This window comes from Chlamydotis macqueenii, chromosome 26 (assembly GCF_036417535.1).
Source record: "Chlamydotis macqueenii isolate bChlMac1 chromosome 26, bChlMac1.mat, whole genome shotgun sequence".
Classification (NCBI taxonomy): Eukaryota; Metazoa; Chordata; class Aves; order Otidiformes; family Otididae; genus Chlamydotis; species Chlamydotis macqueenii.
In genome coordinates, this window is record NC_141581.1 from 421,198 (window position 1) to 445,305 (window position 24,108).

Here is a 24,108-nt window from a genome sequence, read left to right on the forward strand (position 1 = left end):
GTGAACCGCTGCTCCCCCTCCCCGTCCCGGCCGCCCCTCCCCGCGGTGCGGGGGGGGCTGGACGGAGCGGAAAATGGCCGCTCGGCGAGGGGGGCGGAGAGGGCGCCGCGCCGCCTTGAACTTGGCCGTGACGGGAGGGTCGCGCTGCGGGGGGGGGGGGCATAAAAAAAAAAGTAAAAAAAAAAAAAAAATCTCCGTTCTCCCTGTCAGAACCCGCCCCCCCCCCGCTTCGCCTCCGGCCGGGCCGCGGGGGCAGCGTGGCACCCCCCCTTCCCTCCCCCCCCTCCCTCCCGGGGGCAGCGGTGGGGGGGCCGGACCAGGGTCGCGCATCCCGCGGGGCCGGTTTAATGCGGGGGCGGGGGGGAATAAACCGCGACCCCCGGGACCGGCAAAAGTTGAGAGCGACAATCGGTTGTGCGGGGGGGGCTCCCTTCCCCGGCAGAGCGGGGAGGGGAAAAAAACCCAAACAAACCCCAAAAAGCCCCTTTTTCTCCCCAGGGAGAGCGAGGCAGGGCGGGGGCCGCGGCCCCTGCCCGCATGTCTGGTCGCCGCGTGTGCGGGGGGGGGTTGCGGGGGGGGTCCCCTTTGTTTTTTGTTGCAGCCAGAACTCGCAGGTCGGAGTTTGCCGTTTGGTTTATTTTTTCTTTTTCTGTGTGCGGGGGGGTCCGTGGCGTTTGTGTCCCCCCCCCCCGTGGAACTGGGGAAGAGCGTCGAGAGGCCGCCGGTCGTTAAATAACGGGGGAGGGGGGATCAGGGTCCCGCGGGGGGGGCACCCCCGGGAGCTGCAGCCGGATCCGCAGGGGTTTTCTCTCCTCTCGCCGTTTTGGCTCCGTTTATCACCAAAAAAAAAAAAAAAAAAAAATCAGAACCCACCCGACCCAGCAGAAAACGGGCGAGAGCTGGCCCCGCGCTGCCCGGGGGGGGGCCGGCCCGGCCCCCCCGCCCCTGCCCGCAGCGCCTGGGCCCTGCCAGCCGAAGGGGGTTCCTACATCTTTAAATGGGATGTAATATTTTGGGATGGGCTTTTTTCATAACGTCACTTCATTCCTCGCTCCTTTTTTTTTTTTCTTCCTTTTTTTTTTTTTTTTTTTTTTTTTTTTTTCATTTTCTCATTCTTTCTTTCCTCCTGTCTCCCGTCTCGGATGGAGCCGCTTCCCGTCTAACTTCCCCGCCGCCCGCGGGCTGGGTGCGGACCCCGACCCCCCCGACCCCGGCGGGGATGAGCCTTTCGCCTCTTTAAACCCCCCCAAACAAACAGCAACAACTAAAAAAAGCGCTTTATTTTCCGGGGGGGGGGGGGGCTGGAAAATTTTGCTTTTTTTTTATTTTTAATTGTTTATTTTAATTAATTTTTTTTTTTTGCGGGGAGGTGGAAATTGGACTCGTTTCGTTTCCTCCTCACGCCCCCCCATCTCGCGGGGCCGCCCCCCCCACCCCCCCAGGTTCTGTGTGTCCCCCCCCCGGGCCCCGCAGAGCCGCTCCGGAGGGGGGAGAGAGAGAGAGAGAGAGAGAGAGAGAGAGGGAAAAAAAAAAAAAAAACGCCCGGACCGCTCCAGCCGCCGAAATGACTCAGTAACTTCGGCGCCCGCAGCCCCAGCCCCGCACTCCGCCGCCTTCCCCGCACGGCTCGGGATGTATTCGTCTCCTCTCTGCCTCACCCAGGTAACCGGCCCCCCCACCCCCCAATTTCCCCCCCCCCTTCGCCGCGACACTTTCACAGCTGCCATGCAGCGCAAAGGGGAAAAAAAAAAAAAAAAAAAAAAGGCAACCCCCCCCCCAAAATAATGATAGGGGTCGGTGCGGGGCTGCTCGGAGGAGCGCGTTTCCCTCTTGCTTCCCTCCCCCCACCTTTTTTAGGGGTTTTTGGGGTCTTTCTGGTGCTTTTAGGGATTTTTTCTGCCTCCACTTTCACTCAGGGCGTGCGGGGACGGGGGGGGTGTTTGCGTTGGGGTTTGGGGTTTGGGGTTTTGTTTCGCTGTGCCTGGAGGTGGGGGGTGCGGGTGGGGAGCGCAGGGGTCCCCGTGGGGGTTCGGGGCGGTTGGGGGGCTGCGGGTTCGGCCTAGCTGCGCCGCCTCTTGTGCCGCGCGAAACTTTTTCCTTTCCTCCCCCCCCCCCCCGCCCCCTGGCTGCACATGGTGGGGTGCAAGGAGGTGTTGGGGTTGGGGGGGGGCACGGGCTTTTTCTTCAAAATCCACCAAGTTTGGGACGGTTGGCAGGCGGCTGCGCCATGGCGGGCGAGAGGGCGGAGGGGGCCCGTGCATGGCAGGACGCAGGGGGCACCCCGGCCGCGGGGGGCGATGCCAGCGCCCGGCCAGGCGTCGGGGTGTCGAGGGGCAGCGCCGTGCGGCGCGTGGGGGACGCTGGTGTCACTCGAGGCCATGCCAACGTGGCCGCGCCAGGGCCCACGGTGCGGGCGGGGGGGGGCGTCCCTGCAGTCTACCCCCGACAGCCAGCGCAGGGGGCAGCCTTTGGGGACCCCCGCCTTGCCCGCGCCGCGACCGCTGTGGCGCTGTCTTTGCTGTGTCCTCATCGATCGCTGATATTTATTTAATTATTGAGCAGGCAGCTCCCCCCCCACGGGCCCGTAACCTCTTCCCCGCTGGCAGCCGCTGCCCGCTCCAGATCCGGCCTCATGCCGCACCCCGCCAGGCCTCTGCTCGGGGGCGAGGGTACCGCTGGCGGACCCCCGTGCCTGGGGGTCTCCCGCCAGACCCCGTCCCTCGGGCCGGAGCTGGGGGCAGGATCGCCCCCCCCCCCCCCCGCCCGCAGGGGCCTGGGCTCAGCTGCCCTGGGGGGCTCGAAGGGTCCCCTCGGCAGCACTCGTGGCGCGCTGGGGGCAGCGTGGGGTCCGGCCTCGTCTCTGGCTCTCCAGGGCGCGGCGCAGCGCATGAGGCCGCCGGCGGCACTGGCATGGGCACCGGCCTGGGCACGGGCACGGGTGGGCAGCGCTGGGACGGTGCTCCCGCCGCGGCGTTGGCTTGGCCAGGGTCACACCTCTCTGTCTCTTCTCTTCTGTTCTCTTTTTCTTTTTCTGTTCTGTTTTTCTTTTTCTTTTTCTGTTCTGTTTTTCTTTTTCTTTTTCTTTTCTGTTTTTTTTTCTTTTTCGTTTTCTTTTTTTCTTTTTCTTTTTCTTTTTCTTTTTTCTTTTTCTTTTTCTATTTTCCTTTTTTCTTTATATCTTTTTCTGTTTTACTTTTAGTTTTTCTATTTTTCTGTTTTACTTTTTTTCTGTTTTACTTTTTTTCTGTTTTACTTTTTTCTGTTTTACTTTTTTCTGTTTTACTTTTTTCTGTTTTACTTTTTTCTGTTTTACTTTTTTCTGTTTTACTTTTTTCTGTTTTACTTTTTTCTGTTTTACTTTTTTTCTGTTTTACTTTTTTTCTGTTTTACTTTTTTCTGTTTTACTTTTTTCTGTTTTACTTTTTTCTGTTTTACTTTTTTCTGTTTTACTTTTTTCTGTTTTACTTTTTTCTGTTTTACTTTTTTCTGTTTTACTTTTTTCTGTTTTACTTTTTTCTGTTTTACTTTTTTCTGTTTTACTTTTTTCTGTTTTACTTTTTTCTGTTTTACTTTTTTCTGTTTTACTTTTTTCTGTTTTACTTTTTTCTGTTTTACTTCTTTCTGTTTTACTTCTTTCTGTTTTACTTCTTTCTGTTTTACTTCTTTCTGTTTTACTTCTTTCTCTTTTCTAATCTAACTTTTTTCTAATTTCACCTTTTTTTCTAATTTCACCTTTTTTTCTAATTTCACCTTTTTCCTATTTCACTTCTTTTCTGTTTTCTCTTTTCCTTTTCTTTTTTCCTTTCTTCTCTTCCCCGGCTCCGTCCTTCCCGGGGATCCCCCCCTGCCACCCGTTGTCCCAGGCCCCGGCCGGCGCTGGGCTGGTGGAAGCCGTGCACTCGCTGGCTGGGCTGGGGCTGGCAGGAGCCGCTCCGCTCGCAGACCTTGGCTCTTCCCAGCACTTCGTCCGGCCGAGGGACAGGAGCGGGTTTTGGCTCCGCCGTCCCAGCCTCTGCCCCGCCGCCTTCGCACGGGGAAGGCTCCAGTTTCCTCTGCGGTGCCCTGGCGTAGCCTCGGCCGGGATCAGACGTCGTCTGCACCCACGAGCTCCGGTCCCCCCCCGCGCCCCCGCCGCCAGCCGCGCCGTTCCCATCCCACTCGGAGGCGCGGGAGCTGCGGACGGTGATGTGGATACATTGGAACGCGCGCGGGAGCCGCCCTGCCGCTGCCTTCGCGCATCTCCCGCCACCGCCGACCCCTCGAGCCTGCCGCGGCTGCTCGAACCCGGGCTGCTGCCCGGGCAGCTGCCCTGCTCGGCCGGGACTGGGATAGGCTGGGGCTTGGCAGCCCGGCGGCACCAAAATAGCCCTGGCAAGTGCGTCGCCCGCAGCGCGCTCCTGGCCCGGGGCCTCGGCCGCGTCTCCCGCCAGGCAGGGAGGGTGGCTTTGTGCCCTCCTCAGCTCTGTCGCTGCCTGGGGGCTTCCTCCTGCTCCCCCGCCTCACCCCTGGCCCCGCTCAGGGACAGGCTGGGAGATCTGGGGGGAGCTCACCGGATTAGCGGGGCAGCGGCACTGGCACCGCCAGCCACGCATGCACGAGGCCTTGCCCTGCTCGCAGGGAAGTGTGGAGGGGGCAGGGGTCCCACTGGCAGGACTCCAAGGTTACCCCAGCGCTCCGCCGCTGTCCCCACACGCGCGTCCCTTGGGAGCCGCTGCGGAGGAGCCGATGGTGTTTCTGGAGCTGCGACAGTTATCCCCGGCTCCTGGATCTACAGCGGGGTTTGTGGTGCGGATTTGTGATGCTCCCGGGGAGGAGATGGGTGAATTTTGTGGCCGGTGATGCATCTGCAAACCTCTGGCACCTGGCAGCCACGCTGGCGCTCCCTGAGCCGCCCACCCTGCTACCCGTAGGCAGCGAGGTGAGGTGGGAGCCGGCCGTCGCGCTGGGGTCCGGCCGGAGACCCTCCCCTTGGCCTCACGAATCCGCTGGGGGCCCAGGAGAGGGGAGAGGGTCTCCGACCGGACCTCGGCGCGGCGGCCGGCTCCTGCCACTGTGCTCGGAGGCATTCTGGGAGAGGGGTTTTGGCGTGGAGGCCACGCGCCCGCGCTGTCCAGCCGAGAGCCGGAGGCCAAGTGCGAAGCCCTGCGCGTGCCGCGGCTGGCGACACCCGGTCCTGGCGGCACCGGGGAGCAACCCGGCCGAGCTGGCCCGGCACGCGCCTCCATGCTGGTGACTGCCCGGGGAAACGGGCCGCCACGGTGCCTGGGGGACAGAGCCAGGCTGCAAGAGGCGTTGCGGCCACGTGGCCCAGTCGCAGCCGTGTGTGTCCCAAGTGCCGTCGCCTCCCCCTGGCCTCGGCGGCTGGCGCTGTGCGTCGCGGCTGCCACCACAGGCTGGGGCATGCGGCCGTGGCGGGGAGCTGCCTGCCGGGCGCTCTTGCCGGGGCATCCTTTGGCAAGCCTTCCCAAAAGCGCCAGTGAGAGAGGGGAGCGCCGGTGCTCACCCTCTCCACCAGTAGCTCCGGCGAACTGGTTTCCAGCCGGGAGCTCAGATCGGCTGCCAAAGGATGGAAGCAGCAAGCTGGGCACGGCGGGGGGAGCGAGGGAAGGTTGCAACATGCTTCCAGCTCTCCCATCTGCTGAGTATTGTTTGGGAAAAACAATGAGGCCGTTCTTCAACTACAACCTTTGGGAGATCCTTGCTTTCCCTGCGAGGTGCCCGCCAGGCCGTGCCCGCTGTGCCCTGCCTGCCGCTCGCGTCTGCCCAGCCTGATCTGAAACCCCTGCCCGGGAAAAACAGATCCGCTCTGAATTCTGGTTCATGGAGCCAGATTGGAGGGCTGGGATGGGGCGGTGGGCAGGGTAAGGCCTACGGTGGGAGAGACGCCGTCGGCTGGGTGACCGGCGCTTGCGCTGCGCCTGCTCTCTGCCGCATCACCTTGAACTTGGCCGTGGCCTCGCGCCATAAATCAGCCGCCCTCCTCCAGCGCGCCCGGGCGCCCGCCAATAATTCACCTTCCCAGGCAGCTCTGCCCCTGCCCGTGCTTCCCTCCCTGCCCGCGCTTCCCTCCGTAGCGGGGCAGGGACCGAACCCGCCGCATGCCCGGCGCCGCGGGCACGCGCACGTCTGCAGCTCGCTGAACAAAGCCCTGCCGCTGGGGCCCAGCTCGCCGCCCAGCTCTCCCGAAGCGAGCGGGGAATAGCTCCCTTTGGCGCTTTTTTTTTGTTTTGGCACCGTCCCCAGCCCGCCTGAGCCTGCTTTGACCCAGTGGTTTTTTTTTCCCCTCTCGCAGGGATGGCTGCGGCGTGGCCGGTGCGGTGGGGCGCGGCCAGGGCAGCGCTGGTGCGGCAAGGCTCGGCGGGCGGAGGAGCCGTACCAAGGCTCAGCCGAGCCGGCTGCTCCCCCGGGACCCTCAACGGCGGCAGCTCAGGAGCTGCGGGGGGAAAACTGCCACGGTGGCGGCGAGCGATTCGCCCTGGCACGGGGCTGCGCGCAGTGGGGAGGGCCTGGAGGTGGCTTTGGCACCCAGAGGAAATTTGGGGATGGTGTCCTCTGCCTTTGAGGGTGGTGGACGGCAGGGCTCTGCGGGGCCCCTGTGCGCAGGGATGGGACGGCTTGGCCCCTCGGCTTTGCTTGCCCAGCCGATTTTTGCCTGCGCCAGCCTTCCCTGTGGCCCCGGACGCTGCCCGTTGTCACCGCCATGGCTGCGCCTGTCCCGGGGCCGAGCCGAGCCCTGGGTGGGGACGGTGGCGGTGCTGGGGAGCGGGGTCCCTTGCTGCAGGGGAAGAAGGGGGAGGCAAAATGGCTCCCTGCGAGGCTGGCTCGCTGTGGCTCTTCTGGCGCGAGAACGGCGATGCCGCCGGCGAGGGGGCTGTGTGCTCGCGAGAGGAGTCCGGGGGGGCTCCCATCCTCCGGCGGGGTGCAGGCAAGGCCTCGGGGTGGCAGGGGTGCGATCTGCTCCCCAGGGACCTGCGGGATGGGGATTTTCCCTGCAGCGTCTCGGGATGTGCCAGGCAGGACGGCGAAGGTGATGGGGAGCGGCCGGGGCGTCGGTGGGTGCTCGGCCCTGCTGGGTCGGGCTGGTAGCGGGTGGTGTCACCAGTGACGTCCCCGTGGCGTGGCTGGGGGCTGCTGGGGGGGCTGAGCCTGGGGCACAGAGGGCCATAGGTGCCCGGTGCCAAACCCTCATGGGTTTTGGGTGCTGAAGCACCTTTGGGTGCACCAAATCAGCCCAGGCCCGAGCTCGGCCCCCCTCCCCGCCCTGGCCGGCTGGGCACCCTGAGGCAGTGTCACCCTCGGGGAGGGGACGCAGCCCCCCGGGACGGGCAGGGTGGTGGGGCACAGGGGGCCATCCCGGGGCCCGGCTCGCCACCCGGGCAGGCAGCTGGGCTCGCCGTCCGTCACATCGGCCCCGGGCAGGGATCCCCCTGCGGCAGCCCTGTGCCAGCTTGGCCGAGGCCCAGCGCCCTGCGCCGGCCGCCAAGGCCTCCGCGCTTCCCGAGTCCTGGAGAGGAGCTGGGAAAGGATCCCAGCGCCCAGGTGCAGCAGCGCTCACGCGCCGGGGGACCCGCGGGCCAGCCCCTGCCAAGGATTGATTTCTCGGTTAACTTGCTGCCGCTTTAAAAGCGCAGTAATCCTCCCTTCCCCGGCCGGCAGCCAGCTCTAATCAGCGTTTTTGGGCAAAATCCCCAGGTCCGAGCTTCGGGCTGCCCGCCGCAGGCATCGCCCTCCCGGCCGCCGCCACCGCTTCAAGGAGGGGCCGCAGCGCCCGTGGGCAGCGCCGCCTGGCACGGGAATGCCAGGATCTGACCCTCCCGCTGAACCCTCTTCCCCGAGAGTTTGCTCTAGTCCGTGGCCAGGTGGATTTTTAAAAAAACTGAGGTTTTTATCTTGTTTTTTTTAAAGAAAGCTTTCGCTCTCCTTGCAAAGGGCCCCTGCATTCCCTTCGCGGGGAAACGGTATTTGACCGGCTGTTGTCCAAAAAAAACCCCCAACATGTTTCTGATCACGAAAAACCAAGAAATATTTTTACTTTCAAAGGGAAAAAAAAAAAAGAAAAAAAAGAGAAAGAAATGTTGATTTTCCACCCAGACGTTTCCCCTTTCCCTGAAACAGCCCCAAAACGAGAGGCGCCTGCCGCTCCCCCCTCACCCGAGGACGCCGTACCGGGGCACAGTCCTGCTGGGGACACGGCGGGTGCCACCCTGGACTCGTCAGGGCATGAGCGGCAAGGGTGATGGCAGTGCCGAGCATGCACCCCGCTCTCTGCCCAGGCCCCCCTTTGCCAGCTGCTCCCACCTTGCGCTGGGCAGGGTGGGCTGCCGGGGCGGACGTGGAGCGCCGGTGACCCGCCGGAGCCACCCATCGCGCTGTGTGCGTGCCAGCCCCCCGCGCCCCGACGCCTTGTGCCGCGGGGCAGCCTCGGCCCACCACAGCTTGGCGGGAGCCGAGATGTGCCGGATCCTGCACCCCCCCCCCGCCCCACTGCCGTCCCCTGGCTCCTGTCTGGCAATTCGGGAAAGCGAGACGGTGCGGGCTGTAATGTGACCCCCGTCGTGCTGCGCCGCAAAATCTCCTTTAGTAACCTGCGCGCCAGGACAGGCGAGTGGTGCGGTGTGAATACCAATGAAGCGGCACTGGCAAAAAGTGCAGAGTAAAGGGTTTTTGATGGAAATGGCATTGCATGAGAAAGAGGGAGCGCGAGCAAGGGCGAGCACGCGCCTGCAGCCTGCGCCTGCCCGCCAGCCGACACCGCGCGCATGGGCGCGCCGGGACGCACTCGTGGGTGCGCACGTGCGGCCCGGGAGGTTGGGTGCTGTGGCCGTGCCACCCCGGCGAGCGCGAGGGCAGTGGGCTGGGGGCGAGCGAGCAGAGGGGGCCGCGAGGCGCCGGGGGGCTGCAAGGTGCCGGTTGAGGGGCTGCCTGGCCACGGCGGCGGGGGGCACGTCCAGGGAGGCCGAGGCGCTCCCCGCGGCGCAGCCTGGGTCCGGCTACCGTCTGGCTGCGGGGAACTGCTCCTCTGCCCCGGCAAAGCGCGCTGCGATCAAAGGCACAGGCGGGGAGGGCGCGGGCCTGTGCGAGCAGCGCCCCTGGCCGTGTGCCACCCCACCTTCCCGCTCCGCTCCCCTGGGAGTTTGTTAAACAAATTTCTCTTAATTGCACAAGCCGAGGAGTTTGTTGGAGAAAAAAGCCGGGGAAATTCCCCTCCTCTGGGCCACCCCTTCCCCGCTTCCCCCAGGGCAGCCGGCGCAGAGCGAACCGATCCCTCCCCGCGTGTGACCCCGACGCCCGCGGGACGCAGCTGCGGGGTGTCCCCAGGTCACCCCTGCCTTCGCGGGGACGTCCCCCGCTCGACCTCCTGGGAGCCGGGTCACCCGCGTCCCCTCCCACCCTGGGGTCGGGCCCCGCCACCCGACGCGGTGACGGCCAGCGCCGCCGGCCCCACCACGCGGGCTGGGCCCTGCTTTGGGAACGGCCTTTGTGCGCGGCCCGTGGGCAGCCCCGGACACTGAATCCCGCCGGATTAGCAAGCGTATGGGATAAAAGCCTCGGCTTGGCGACGGCTCTCTGCCGGGTGGAGGCTGCGGCCGCAGCCCTGCCAAGAAGGGAGGATGCGTGGCCGGCCGCCTGCCCTGGCTCTGGTTGAGGTCATGGCTATAGATAGCCCGGGAGGGTGCGGGGCGAGTGCAGGATCTGTGCGCGCCCTCGCTGCCTCCGCCGGGACCCTGTGGGCGCCCACTGCCTCATGGGGCAGGCGCTGCCGGGGCTCCCTGGGGTCGCTGGTGGGGGGCCAGCCACCGGCCATCGCCAGGTGACAAACTGGGCGGCAAGGGTGTGACCCGGCCCCACCCCGCCCTGCATCGCCGTCCCCTTGTGGGGGGGACGCAGCGACAGGGGGCAGCTTTCGCTGTTGTTTCCTGCTGAGTTTCCTTCCCCAGCTGCTCTCAAGTGAGAAGCTGGGGCATCCCCATCGCTGGGGTGCACCCGTGGGTGCAAAACTGCCGGGGTTCGCCTCCTCCAGTCGCCCGGTCCCGACGTGGCTCAGCTCCCCCAAAATGCAGGCGCATGCCTGGGGTGCCCCCTGCCAGCCCCGTGGGGCCCCGGAGCGCCGGGGTGACTGGGGAAGGCGTTGTTGATGAGAGCACTAAAAATAGAGCGGTACTGGGATCTTAATGGGACTTTGTGGGAAACCTGGAAACATTTTCTCATCCCCGTAAATGAGTCCAGATGCATTAGCGATGACTGCATCGCATCCTGAGGTACCGCCAGAGAGAACCGGGGCGCACTCGCCAGCCTCCTCGCCTCGCGGTCGTGAAGCGCTTGGAGAAAGGAGTTGCCGAGCCGCGGCCTCGCTGCGTCCCGTGTGGAGACAGGGCTGGGAGCTGGCCGGCTGGAGCTCGCGTGCCATCGCCCTGCGGAGGACCCTGCCCGCTCAGCCGCTCCCCGTCCCCAGGATTTCTGTGCCCGGCACCGTGGGCGCTTGCAGCTCTACGCGTGCCACGGGCCGCGCGAGGATGTGTGGGCTGGTAACGGTGCCGCGGTCCCCAAACCTTGGGGCTTTCCAAAGGTTGGGTGGTTGTGGGGGGGGTCCCCCGGACCCAGGGCCGGCAGTGCTGGCAGCACTGCACCCCGCTGGCTTCCCAGCACACCCTTTCCTGGCAGGATCCGGCCTGGCACGGGGTTTCCTTCTGCTCCGTCGCGGAGCTGCTGGCTGGGGCATCGGCTGCCGGAGCGCCCAGCCCCGCTCGGGGACCTTGGACTCCCCCGGGGGATGGCTCGGGGCCAGCCTGGGCAAGTAGCCCAGGGCGGGTGGCTGGTGGACTCCACGTCACAAGGCAGGTTGGCACGGCCGTCTCCGTGGTACGGCAGTGTCACTTAGCGGTTACAGCGGCAGCCCGGGGGGCAAGGACGGTCCCGCCTCGTGCCTCAGTTTATCTGCAGGTGGGGAACAGCACCCAGTGTGGGAGAGGGGCGCTCGCCGCCCGCCCCAGCCCCGGCTGCCAACGCGTCACGCCAGGGACAGGGGGGACCGGTCACAGCCACCAGCCTCCGCGCCAGAGCCCAACATCCCGAACAGAGTCCCTTTGTCCGGGCTGTCCCCAGCTCCTGCCGCTTGGGAGGCGTCCAAAACCCTCCCGAAACAGGACCCAGCCACGCTCGGCCTTTCGGTCTCCCCGGGAAGGCTCTGCGGAGCTGCCGAAAGCGGATGGACACCCCCCGCCCCGTTAAAGCAGTCCCGTCCTTCGGAGCGCGGGATGCGGCTGTGCTTGGGGCGGCGCTGACCCTTTGGGACGCCCTCGTCTCCCTTGGGACGCCTCAGTTTCCCCGTCCCTCGGTGGAGGGGAGCCGGTGTGATGCCGGAGTGGAGGCTGAGCCGCTGGCACGGCGAAGGCGCCGGGGCTGCGTGGGGGAGGCCGTGAACTCTTCACCGCTGGGCCCCAGGGGTGGCCGATCCTCCCGCAAGGTCATCGGCTCCGCGGCGAAAGGCCGTGGCTATTTTTAACCCGGGGACCAGTTCCAGCTCGCTGGGGATCGGCTTTGCGGCGGGGCAGAGCGACACAAGCCCAGCGCGGCGCTCCCCGTCACGGGGTGTAGCGATGACACCCCCGCTGCCATCCCCCGCCTCAGCGGGCACCCCCGAGGGGGACCTGGGGACCCCTCTCCGCACCCCCACACCTTTAGCGGTGCACAGGGAGGGTCGGATTAATCCCCCTCAGAAAGGCCAGGGCTGAAAATACGTTGGGAGGGAAATAAAACCTCCTGCGTCAGGGGCTAAAGCCAGGCTGAGAGCCCCCGGCTCAGCCTGGGGTGTGGAGGGGGGCTGGAAGGGGGTGCGTCTCCTGCCTCAGTTTCCCTCTGCAGTCCCCACAGTGTGGGCTGCCGCGGTCCCTGCCTCGCATCCCGGCAGTTCCCGGGCCGGGACCCCGAGGTCTGAGGCGGGCGAAGCGCTGGGCCCCGGGCACGTCTTCCAGCCCCATCGCCGCAGTCCCCGCCGTGTGCCGGGACCGGGGCTGGGGGGGTGGGCCACCCCCGTGGGCCTCATGCTGACGCAGGGTCGGGCGGAGGAGCTGGCAGCGCCAGGGCCTGTTGGCAAAGCTTTTTTTTTTTTCTCCAGTTCCATGGAACATTTCCCTTCCTTGAGCCCCAGGGGGGTTTCGGCTGGGAAGCCACGTGGCCCTGGTGCTGCCGGCCACGGGATGCTTCCTGGGGCGGGGGGCTGTCTCCTCAGCCGTGGGCCAGGTCCGCTCCACGCTCCATCTGCGCGGCTCGCAGGCCTCTGCCTGGACCCCGGCAGCCACCGTCGCACCCTGCCTCTGCTGCGGGCGCCGTGCCTCAGTTTCCCCATCTTTGGGAAGGCAGCGCTGTGCCCCGGGCGGGAGTGGGGTCACCCCGGGGAAACGGCTGAGCCGCTGGCTCCCGCAGCCCGAGGGGGGCGGGTGGAGACGGCACCTGGGGAAACTGAGGCAGCTGGGGATCCCAGTGCGGCCCTGGGCGCTCCCACCGGTACCAGCTGTGCCTCCGCTGGGTGCCAGCACCGGGGCGTGGTGACCCCTTCCCCGCACCCGGGGCCTGCCGCTGCGCGGTTGGAGGTGGATTTAGCAAAGCCGGGGACCGGCGACACCGATTGGTGCTGGAGGTGAGGGCACCTGCGGGCAGACCGGAGGCGAGGTGATGGGCACGGGGCACCATGCCACCGGCAAAGACCCCCCACCGGCTCTGGCCCACCTGGCGCTGCCGCCCCGGGGAGGGCTGCGCCGGCTGGCGCGGGCCCAGGCAGTGCTGGCACCCGAGCCCGGGGCTGCAGAGAGAGCTGCTTTTCTTCCTGCTGTTTTCCAAGGCAACTGGCAGGTTCGCCGCCTGCTGCGGCCTCACATGACCCACGCCGGCGGCCTCGACGCGCTCCCCGCGCCCCCGCTTGCAGCCGCGCCACCTGCGAGGGGAGAGCTGGCATCGCCTCCCGCCCCAGCACATAGGGGCAGGTGGGCGGGCACCAGCCCCGAGCGGGGTGCTGGCGGGGTGACGGGGACCTGCCCCATCGAAGGACCCGGCCGGATGTTTTCGGGCAGCTTGGCGAAGGGTCCCGGGTGCGTGGTGAGCACCGGGTGCTCCGTTAGCCCATCTGCTGCCTCCCGATCTCGCCCTGAGCCGGGCTGGGCGTTGAGGCAGCAAACGAAGTACGAGAGCCCCTTTTCGGCCTTGCGTCCGTCCTGGCTGACCGTCCCGTCAGGGCGGCCGCGTCCGGAGCACGCTGCAAGTACGATCCGGCCCGCGAGCAGCCGTGAGCCGTGTGCGGATGTTGGCTGGAGGATGCTGTCGGCTCTTGGGGGGAAAAACAACCAAACCCGGGGTCTGGGGAGGGGAGCTGCAAGATCGCGAGGTGTCCTGCTGTCGCCTCTGCCAGCGCCGACGGTGCCAGCCGGGCTGCTGCGGGCATTGGGTGCACCAGGTTTTGTAGGCGTGAGGCTGGGTCACCCCCCCACCGCTGCGGCAGCGGGCGAGGAGCATGTCTGTGACAGCCTGTCCTGCCCCACGGCCAGCCCCACGACGGGGCCCAGTGTGCTCAGGCGACGCCAGCGCGGCTCCTACCATCCCCGGCCGCTTTCCCGGGCGCCTCAGCTGCCGCCGTCCTCCCTCCTGCCACCCCGCGCCCGCCATGCCTCGGTTTCCCCACCCCAGCGCTGTGATGCCGCTCACCGGCGCCGGCAGAGCCTGGCCAGGGCTTGCTGAGCGGGCCGGGAAGCCTGGCCGCACTGTGCTGGCGAGCAGCAAAAATCATGAATAAGCTCTCGTTAATAAATACTTTATGATGAGTCCAAATAGATTTCCTCCTCTGGAGCAATTATTGTAAAATGGGCTCTAATCCGGCGCAGGGCCGGCCCCAGGCAGGGCTGGGCGCTTTTCAGGGCCTGAGTGCCTCCTTCCCTCTGCTCTGTTGAGCGCTTCCCCGTCATTTGCATCTCTGGGCAACAGCTCTCGTTTCCACGTTACCTTACTGCCGAAAGCCCAACAGTTAAGCAGTGGCTACCGGAGGTTTTGCCGGGGCCGCGCGAGAGCATTTCGCCCGTGCCCGGGGTGCCCGCCTGCTCCGGCGAGGGGAGCGAGGGGCGAGCCCCCGCGGTGCCCCATTTGAGTGTGGGGATTTTGGGATTTTCAGGATTACCGAAATCTCTCTAGCTGCATCCCGCCCCGCCGCCATGCCAAGGCTTCCCGTGGGGGCACGGTGCCGAACTTGCCGGCCCCTGCCTGGGCTCGCGAGGCCGCGGGGAGTGGGATCTGGCAGGAAGCGGCGGTCGTGGGAGCCGGCGGCGGTTCGGAGGCGTGCGGCTGGCTGGTGGGAGGCTGAGCATCCTTTCATAAAATAAACCCTGTGTGGTCCCCGCGGGGCCAGGGCGCGGGGGAGACGGCCCCCCGTTGCTCCCTGCCCGTGGTCCCCGCTGCTTGGCGGGGCTGCACTGACGGGGAGCACAACCCACTGCCCTCCTGTCCCCCTCCTCCTCCTGCGCTGCCTCCCATCCTCCCCTCGTGAAAACGGCTCGGGAATTTCCTGAGGAAACAGTTTTTTTCATTGGAAAATTCAAGCTGTTTCGCCAAGCCTGACCTGTTTGGACAAGGCGCTGGAGCGGAGGGTGCTCGGCGGCCCTGGCCGGCCCGTGCTGCGATGGCCGTGCCTGGTGCCGTGTCCCGCCGTGACACAGAGCATCCCTTGCTGTCCCCGGGGTGGAGGGCACCCACCGCAGCCGAGCAGCCGGGGCGCGGGGCCCAGCGCCGGCCAAGCCGCTGAGGACGGGCAGGAGCGCGGGGAGAGGCAGGGCCTTGGCTGTGTGCCCCCGGCTCCCTGGCACTGCTAACGCCCAGGCTGTCGGAGGAGTTAATCCTGGCACGGCGCGCCCCACTCTGCGCGGAGCGTGGCTCCGTGCCTCAGTTTCCCCGCACAGCATCTGGTGCGGAAAGTCAGCGCTGTGCCTGTCCCTGGAAGGGGGGCGCGCGGGGGGCCCTGTGCTAGGGGACGGCAGCACCCCGACGCAGACGTGCTCCTCCCAGGGGTCGCGGGGCTTTGCAAGCCTGGGCTGGATGAGGCCCAAGCGCAGGCTCCGCTGCCAGATTCCCATCCGGAAATGCCCTGGGAGCAGCCTCAGCTGGGGTATTGCAGCACGTCTCAGCTTCCCGGCCCCGCAAAGGGAAAACAGCAGGAGAAACACTTAACCAGCCCTGCGCCGGCGGGATCAGGGACGGGGGCAGACGGAAAGCGCGTCCTGAAGCGGAGCTCAGCGTGGAGCTGGCCGGTGTCAGCCGGGGCGGCGTGCCCGGCTGAGGGGCTCACCGACGGGGATGCCTGCAGTCCACCGACGGTCCCCAAGTCCTCTAGCTCGTCCCCTCAGCGCCCGGCCGTCCTGCGCCCCCGGCCGCCCTCGTCTGCCCCGCTAAAGCGGCTTAACTCTGCACGGCATCTCGGCGCGGGATAAGCCGGGCGGGAGGGAAAGTTGGCAAGGGGGCTGATCGGCTTTCGGTGCAGCTCCTGTCCCGCCGTAATCCGGGGGGGGGGAGGTGGGGGCCACGGCGGCCTCGGGGCCACCCAGGGCCACAGGGGCTGCTGCGTGCAGCGGGGTCCCCGATGTGGGGTTTGAACATCCTCGGCACTGCGGTGAGCGGGGGCAAAGCCGGCGCCTGCTCGGAACCCCCCCGGCAGCCGCCCTGCGCCTAGGCACCCAGCGTCCCCGGGCCCCTGCAGCGAGGCCAAGCGGCACCCAAGGGTGCTGCCTCCTCCCGCCGGCGGTACCCTGGCTCCTGCCCAAATCCCTGCGGTGGTGCCTGGGGTGGCCCTGCCCGGACCGGGGGACACCGGCGCAGTGCCCCCGCCTTGGCCCCGCAGCCAGCCCTGGGGAGGGTGGTGGGGCCGGGGGGCGGCTGCAATTTGCAGGGCTCGTCTGAATAACCGGCCACCAAGGAAGATCAGCCGCCCACCGCCCCGTCCAAGTATTGTTTTTGGAACTGGCTGCTGCTTTTTTCGGCTCCTGTCTTACTTTTCTCTGACCTTCCTCCCTGATGTAAGACACATGCCCGGCCCTTGCCCAGCTGCGCCGAATTAGCGGCTGCTGCCGGGGAGGGAACCGGACCCTGTGCCCGCGCGGGGCTGCAGCCACCCCGGGTGCCGCCGGCAGGGACGGGTCCCGGGGGTCAGGACGGGTCCCCCGGGCAGGGTTGGATCCCCACGGGAGGGCTGAGTTCCCCGGCAAGGGGGGGTCCCCTGTCCCTCGTGGAGTACGGGGGGGAGGCCCGCGGGGTCAGCAGCTCTGGTGAAGCCAAGTGTGTTGAGGGGGCTGCGGCCCCTGTCTGTGCCAGCGTGATGGGTCTGCACTGGTGAATAGTGGGGTCTGTGCTTGGGGGCTGGTGGCACGGGTGGCAGGGGGGTTAGCGAGACGGGGGGGCAGGGGGGTTAGCGGGGCTGTGCTGGCGGCTGGTGGCACGGGTGGCAGTTTCAGGGGACGGCAGGGTCTGTGCTGGGGCGCGAGTGCCGGGTCACAGCGGGGTCTCTGCCGGGGATGACTGGTCCGGGGGACACTGAGGGGACCTGCGCTGGCAGGGTTTGTGCTGGGGGAGCGGGTTTGGGGTTCTGTAGGGGCTGTGTAGGGGCTGGTTCGGGGTTCACGGGGTCTGCGCTGGACGTGGGGCCGAGTGGGAGCCAGCAGGGTCGCGTGGGGCCGGTCCCCGCCAGGAGCCTGCTTCAGGGGACGCTGTTCCCTCCGAGCAGGGTCACGTTGGGACAGGGCTGCTTCGGCTGGGGAGCGGCATTGCTGCCCCGGGGTGCGTGGGGCCGGCTGCCACCTCCGGAGCCGCTCGCCCCATCCCGTTGCCGGGGCTCCGTCCTCCCCGGCTCCCGCCCGCTGCCGCCGCCCGGGTCCCTGCCAGAGCGCTGCCTGCCCTCAGCACCCTCCCCGCTGCAAGGGTGACCCAAATCCGGATGGGACCCCACAAACCAGGGCAGCAGCTGCCACCAGCCACCCCCTGCCCGGTCCCGGCTGCCTCGGCGGGACCCGAGCTGGGCTCCTTCCTCCTCCATATCATCACCCAGTGTGGGGACCCCGAGGGCCAAATCCCGCCCTCGAGGACCCGCTGCCGCCCTGGCCGTGCACGGCGATGTTCGGCCCTCTCCCTGCCCTTTGCCAAGCCGTGCTGATCTCTTCCGGGAGGGCTCCCGACACCTCTCTGTCCCCCGGGGGGGTTGTGGGCCCCCCCAGCCAGGAAGCACAGATTTTCAGAAAAAAAAAAAAAAAAAAAAGGGATGTGGGAAGGAGGGGCCGGGGAGGGGGATGCATTTTCCTTGTTTTCTTTTGGGGCCGGATTCGTCCAGCAGCGCTTGCCAAATGGAAAAAGGCAGTCAGAGCACGCCTTGTGCAGCGGGCCAGGTGCCAGCCGCCGGGCTGGCCGCAACTGGGGCAAACTGGGGGAACTTCCCGCTGCTCCAGAGGGAGCGGAGAGGCCCAAGGCACCAGCAGGAGCACCGGGGATGCCGGGGACGCGGGGGACCTGTCCCTTGGGTGCTGTGGTCTGGCAGCGCCTGGCACTGGCACAGCGCGGTGTCGGCCGGGATTTCCGCGCCTGCCAGGAGCAGATCCTGGTGCCCGTGGGCAGGAAGGGGCGAGGGTCCGGGTGCTGCCAAGGCGGCGTGCCTTGAAAAGTGCCTGTCCGTCTGCAGCACTGCCGGCTCCGGTGTGCCCCAGCCGCCCGCTGCAGGCCTGGGAGCCTTGCAGCCGGTGGGATTTATGGGGGGGCTGCCGGGATGGCGGGGATCACCCAGCCTGGGGAGGGGTTCTCAGTCCGTGGTGGGCATGTGCCCGTGCCATAGATCTTCCTCCTGGTTGTGCCAGGACGCAGCCCGGCAGCGGTGTCCCCGCAGGCTCCCCAGTCGTCCCGGGTGGGTTTGGAGAGGGGCGCTCGGCTGTGGGTGACCGCCTGTCCCTCTGCTCCCGCAGGATGAGTTCCACCCCTTCATCGAGGCGCTGCTCCCCCATGTCCGGGCCTTCGCCTACACCTGGTTCAACCTGCAGGCCCGCAAGCGCAAGTACTTCAAGAAGCACGAGAAGAGGATGACGAAGGACGAGGAGAGGGCAGTGAAGGATGAGCTGCTGAGCGAGAAGCCAGAGGTGAAGCAGAAATGGGCCTCGCGCCTCCTGGCCAAGCTGCGCAAGGACATCCGGCCCGAGTGCCGCGAGGACTTCGTGCTCTCCATCACGGGCAAGAAGCCCTCGTGCTGCGTCCTCTCCAACCCCGACCAGAAGGGGAAGATGCGCCGCATCGACTGCCTGCGGCAGGCCGACAAGGTCTGGCGCCTGGACCTGGTGATGGTCATCCTCTTCAAAGGGATTCCGCTGGAGAGCACCGACGGCGAGCGCCTGGTCAAGTCGGGCCAGTGCACCAACCCCATCCTCTGCGTCCAGCCCCACCACATCAGCGTCTCAGTCAAGGAGCTTGACCTCTACCTGGCCTACTTCGTCCGCGAGAGAGGTGGGTGCTCGTCAGCCCCCGCGGCAGAGCTGGGTGCGTCCCCGCCAGCGCCGCCTCCCTGGGTTTTTCCAGCTTTCCCGTTCTCCCTGGTGTCCATCCCATCCCCGGCTCGGGGACGCCGCATGGGGACACGTTTCCAGTTGCAGACCTCGCGAAGAGGGGCCCGGTGCTCCACTCCCTCCAAACTGCCCTCCACCCTGCCCAGGCAGCCCCTCTCCCTCACCGGGACGGATCCTGGCTGCCCCAGGAAGCCGCCACTCCCTGAGGATGCTCCTGGCTTCAGGCATCCACAGGTGGGGAGGGGGGTGGTGGGGGTCCCAGGGTCCCACGCCTGCCTGACGCGGCCACCTGTGCCGGTGGCGGGTGGGCGGCGTGGGCAGGGAAAGGACGGCCTGTTCCTGGCGTGTCTGCCGAGCGTCAGAGCTGGGAGCGATCCAGCAGCGCCAGTTTGCCGTGAGCTGCCATCGCAGCAGCGACCGAGGCCGGCGGGGACGAACCCTGGCAGCTCCTGGATGCGCTCCGAGGGGACGCTGCTCCCCGGCCCTTCCCCTGCTCCGGGGGTCCCGTGGACCCGCTGGGAGAATCAAGCTGGATTCACTACAGCAGGGAGCTCGGGTCAGATCTTATTTTATCGGGGCGGATTTGCCAGCCCCGGCTGGTGATGCGCTGGCACAGGCACCCTCCCAGCAGCGGGGGTCCCCCACAGACCCCGACATCCCCCTGTGCCCCCAGGGCAGGGATGCCGCGTGATCCCCGCCGGCGAGGGCAGGGCTGGGTTTCGCAGGGATGATGCAGAGCCGGGGTGGGGGGTCTGCGACGGACATGCAGCCCGGTGGGCGATGCCCCCCAGCCCCCTGCACCTGTCCCCGTCAACACCGCAGCGAGGGGTGCGCTGAGCGTCACTGGGGAAACTGAGGCACGGCGGGCAGGCAGCCCCCTGCTCCCCGGAGAGCCGTGCGTCCCGGGGTCACCCACCAGCGCTGGTGATTGGGGAAACGCAGGGCACAGCCAGAGCCTGCCCCGCGGCTCCGGTGGGGGGCACGGGCGATTGAGGGGGGTGCGGACGTGCGGGTGCACACGCGTGAGCAGCCGGGACGTGCCTGCCCAGCCCTGTCCTCCAGCGTGTGCGCGCACACGGCGCCGTTGCCACGCGCCCGTGTCCGGGGCAGGATGGGGCCCAGCGTGGCACTGGGAGCGGTGGGTGCTGCGCTGGGGGTGGGGGGTGACCCCTGGGGCAGGACGGGACAGCGGCTGCTGGGCAGGGTAGGGGGTTGTCGCGTACTGGGCTGAGACACGGCCATGCTGGGCTGAACTGGGATGGGATACTGGGACATACCGTACCAGTTGGGATGGGGCGATGCATACTGGGCTGGACTGGGGGCACCCTGCGCTGGCTTAGCAGGAGGCGTAGCGTCCAGCTGGGCGGGGGTACCCTGCACTGGGCTGGACTGGGAGCCCCCCCGCGCTGGACTGGGAGCCCTGCGGGGGCCACGCTGACGGCAGGGACCGGGACCCCCCCCGCAGCCGCGACGGGGGTCCCCTCTCCCGCTCGGCATCGGGGTGCCCGTGCCGGCGGATGCCCCTCTGCCACCCCCTCCCAAAACCGCGCGCGACCTTGACCCCGCGGCTGTGTCCCCCGCCCCGCCGTCACGTGACTGCAATTGGGAGCGGGGCTGGTAACGCCCGGTGAGGCGGCGGCCGCTCGCCCTCCCCGTTAAGGTCGCTCCGCGCCCGTTAAGGGCGACCGGGCCGTGCGGGGCTGGGACCCCCGGGGAGCCGGGCAGTGCCCCCAGCCCGCGGCGGGGGGCTTTCCGGGGGGCTAGCGGGGGGTTATCCGGCCGGGGGACGGGGACTGAGGCAGGGGCAGCGCGGCGGTGGGCACTGGGGGGGCGCTGGGCGGCCCCCCCCCCGCCACGCAGCCGGCTCGCTCCCGCTCACGGTCCCCGCTTCGCACGTCTTGCCCCGCAGCCAGCCCCCCCCCCCCCGGCATCCCCAGCCCTTTTGGGGCTGGGGGAGGAGGCCGCGGGGTCTCACCCGCACGGGCCCCCCCAGCCGGGCAGCTCGGGCTCCCCGCAGCCCCCCCGCCCAGCCCCCGATATCAGGCCGGAGCACGTGGGCTCCGCTCGCCCACGCCCAGCCCGTTTTTGCTGGTGTCAGCACAATTTTCCAGCCGCTGCTCCGGCAGCGCTGGGGAGGGGAGGCGGTGGAGGAGTCCCCCGGCTCGGGGTTGGGGGCAGCTGGGGGGGGCTGAGCTCCCGCCCCCCCCCCCCGACCAACGCCAGGAGCCAGCTCTGCCTCTCGGCTCTTTCTTGCCCCCCGTCCCCCCCAGCCCCGGAAGATGCGCCCGGCTTTTCCGTGCCCCCAGCCACTCATGGGGAAACTGAGGCATGAGCGATGCTGGGCTGGGGGGAGCCCCTGGCCCAGAGCCCCTGGCCCCGGGGGGGGTGCCGGGGGGTGCAGGGGAGCACCAGATGCCTAGGTCCCACTCCCCGGGATGGGTGAGGGTGCGTGAGGGGGGTGCAGGGTGGGTGAGGGGGGATGCAGGGTGGGTGAGGATGGGTGAGGGGGTTGCAGGGTGGGTGAGGGGGTTGCAGGGTGGGTGCAGGCTGGGCTGTGTGCACCGCAGTGGGGGAGGGGACGGCGCTGCAGCCCGGAGCTGGGTGTGCAGCAGGAGGGGGGGCCGGGGGGAGCTGGGAGGTCGCTGGTGAAAGTCAGAAGCATTGCAGCAGAATGGTAATCAATCTCCCTGCCGGTGGGGCTGGGGCCTCCGGAGCGGACGCAGAGATTCCTCCCGGCCGCAGCAGCCAGACTGGGGGGGGCACTGCCCCCCTCCCTGCACCCTCACTGCAGTGCTCCCTACCTCCGTGTGCCCCCCCCATCCCTGCATCCCCATCCTGACATCCCCCATCCTGACACCCCCCATCCCTGCATCCCCATCCCTGCATCCTCGTCCCTGCATCCCCATCCTGACACCCCCCCTCCCTGCATCTCCATCCCTGCATCTCCATCCTGACACCCCCTATCCCTGCATCCCCGTCCCGGTGCCCCCCATCCCTGGCCCCCATCCCCGTCCCAAGCCAGGTTCCTGGAGCCGGGGAGAGGCAGGGTGAGCTCTGTGCTGACCCCTTGCCCCTTTGGGGTGCTCTGGAGCTGGCAGGGACCCCCCAGCTGACATGTTCAGCAGGGCAGGGGGGCAAGGCTCGGCCTGCTGTGAGCTTCCCCCGGCAGTGCCCACCAGCTGAGCCCTCCTGTGCTCCCCCCCAGCGCCGTGCAGGGTGGGAGCAGATGGGTGCCCAGGATGAGCAGGCGGCGGGCCCCAGCGTGGCACCCTGCTCCCCCCGGCACGCTGCCGTGCACGCAGCCGCCGTGTCGCCGGAGGGGAGGCGGGGACCTGCACCCCGTGCCAGCATCTGTGGCTCCCCCCGCCTGGCAGCCCCTTACCTCCCCCCACCAGCCTTTGCCGCGGGCTGCGGTGCGAGGCAGATGGCACCGATCTGCCGCCCACCGCCGTGCCAGGCCGGCCATGCCAAATGTCTGCATGGTCCCTCCAGATGGAGGAGCAGGCGTTTCCCCGGGGCGGTGCCGCTTTGTCAGCCCCCGCGCAAATATTTATCGGCAGGGTCGCGAGATTGATGGGGTGCGCAATATTGGGGGTCTGCCCTTGGTGGAGCTGGGCGCCGGCAGGCGAGCGTGCTGGAGAACCTGGCACATGGCTACGCGCGTGCAAAGCCCGCTCCAGGTATCCCTGCGCTCCTGGGCAAACGGCCGGGGAGGCTGGGGTTGAGGGGAGCGAGACTGGCAGAGCCCAGCGGGCAGAGACCCCCCAGAAAGGGCGCGAGGGTACAAGACGTCAGAGAATCGACGGGGGCTGGGTTCCTGCCTCCCAGCGCTGCATGCCGCGGAGATGGGGTGGGACGGGTCTCCCCGGGATGCGGTGACCCCAGCCATCCCCAGCCCCCCACGGCATCACTGCCCTGGCGACCCGCTGTCCCCGTGCCTGGCCCTGCCATGAGCAGCAGCCGGGGCGGTTTCGGCACGCTGGAGCTCTCCGGATCGATGCGCCGGCGACCTTGGGGAGGTCAGGGCTTCCCCGGCTCTCCCGCAGTGCGCCGAGCCGGCGGCGTGCCGGAGCCCAGCTGGAGGGGGGCAGCCCCAGCCCCGCCGCACCAGTGAAGCGAGTTGCCCCGTGCTCAGCCGCGCGGCCTCAGCCAGGGTGAGCGGTGCCAGCTCGCGGGGCGCCGTGTCCTGTGGCGCTGGGGGGGGCTGGGGACAAGGGGCCAGAGCGGTTCCCCGCGCCTTGCAGCGCCCAATGAATAAAAGATGAGCGAGCTCCCGTCTCACGCGCACCTGCCGTCCCCCCGCGCTGGCAAGCACCATGACCTCCCTGGGGCCGCAGTTGCCATCCTGGCCGGCCTCCCAGCTCCGTGCCGCACTGGCAAGGGACAGCTGGGGCAGCAGATGCCCGTGACGCTCCCTCCCGCCAGCGGCCGTGGGCATGGAGACGCTGCCAAGCCCCCCGTGTGCCCTTGTGCCCCTGAGCCAGGCCGGCACCGACAGCTGGGGCCCGGGGTCCCCTGCCATGCCGGCCCCCGTGCTGGGGTCTCGGCCAGCCCCGGGGAGAGCTGGAACCTGCCCCTCCCAGCCCTTCGCAGCCTCAGACCCCGGCCTGGGGCAGGAGATTCCCACAATGCACTGGGAGTGATGCCTGTGGGCAGCGTGGGGGCAAGATGGGGTTTGAGGGGGTCAAGGGAGCCATAGGGAAGCCCGTGGGACTCCGCGGGGGGTGCAGGCTGTGCTGTGCCGTGGGGCTGTGCCGTGCTGTGGGGCCGGCCGTGGGGCTGTGCCATGGGGCTGTGCCGTGCCATGGGGCTGTGCCGTGGGGCCGTGCCGTGGGGCTGTGCTGTGGGGCTGTGCCGTGGGGCCGTGCCGTGGGGCTGTGCCGTGCCATGGGGCCGTGCCGTGGGGCTGTGCCATGGGGCTGTGCTGTGCCGTGGGGCTGTGCTGTGGGGCTGTGCCGTGCCATGGGGCCGTGCCGTGGGGCTGTGCCATGGGGCTGTGCCGTGCCATGGGGCTGTGCCGTGGGGCCGTGCCGTGCCGCAGCAGGGCAGGCAGGGGCAGTGGGTCCGTCCGGGGCAGGCGGGGGCCGGGCTGGGACCCTCTGGCTGCGCCTGAGGAGCTGGGGTGTCCCCTGCCCCCCATCTCCCTTCCTCCTGCCTCCTCCGGCTCCCTGCCCGCCCTCCCCCCTGTCAGCTCTCTGTGTTTATTTTCTTCTTTCTTTTGCTCTTTTTCTTTCTCCTTTACTTTTCCTTTTCTGTTTTTCTTTTCTCCCTTTCCCTTTCCCATTTCCCATTTCCCTTTCCCATTTCCCTTTCCCTTTCCCTTTCTCTCCACTTTCATTTTTTCCTTCCTTTTTTCTCCCTCCCTCCCTTTCTCCCTCCTGTCTCCTCCGGGCAGCTGCGCCCCCGGGCGCCCCCTGGCCCCCCCGGCCCGGGGCTGGGTGCCAGCACCCCACGGCGGGGTGGGGGGGTTCCGGGGGGGCTCAGCCGTCCCTTTGTCCGTCCCGCTCTCGCCCGTCCCTTTGTGCCCTGCCATCTGTCGCCGCTC

The 24,108-nt window shown here is 67.7% G+C and overlaps 1 protein-coding gene across 1 annotated transcript in view; it reads left to right on the forward strand.

Annotated features, from left to right (window-relative positions):
• The first annotated feature begins 1,493 nt into the window (after window positions 1-1,493).
• NFIC (nuclear factor I C) overlaps window positions 1,494-24,108 on the forward strand; it is a 37,948-nt gene continuing 15,333 nt past the window's right edge. Inside the window, 2 exon segments of the mRNA XM_086767050.1 lie at window positions 1,494-1,662; window positions 17,973-18,504. Of these exon segments, the coding sequence (XP_086623176.1) occupies window positions 1,633-1,662; window positions 17,973-18,504 (562 nt within the window). The 5' untranslated portion in view covers window positions 1,494-1,632.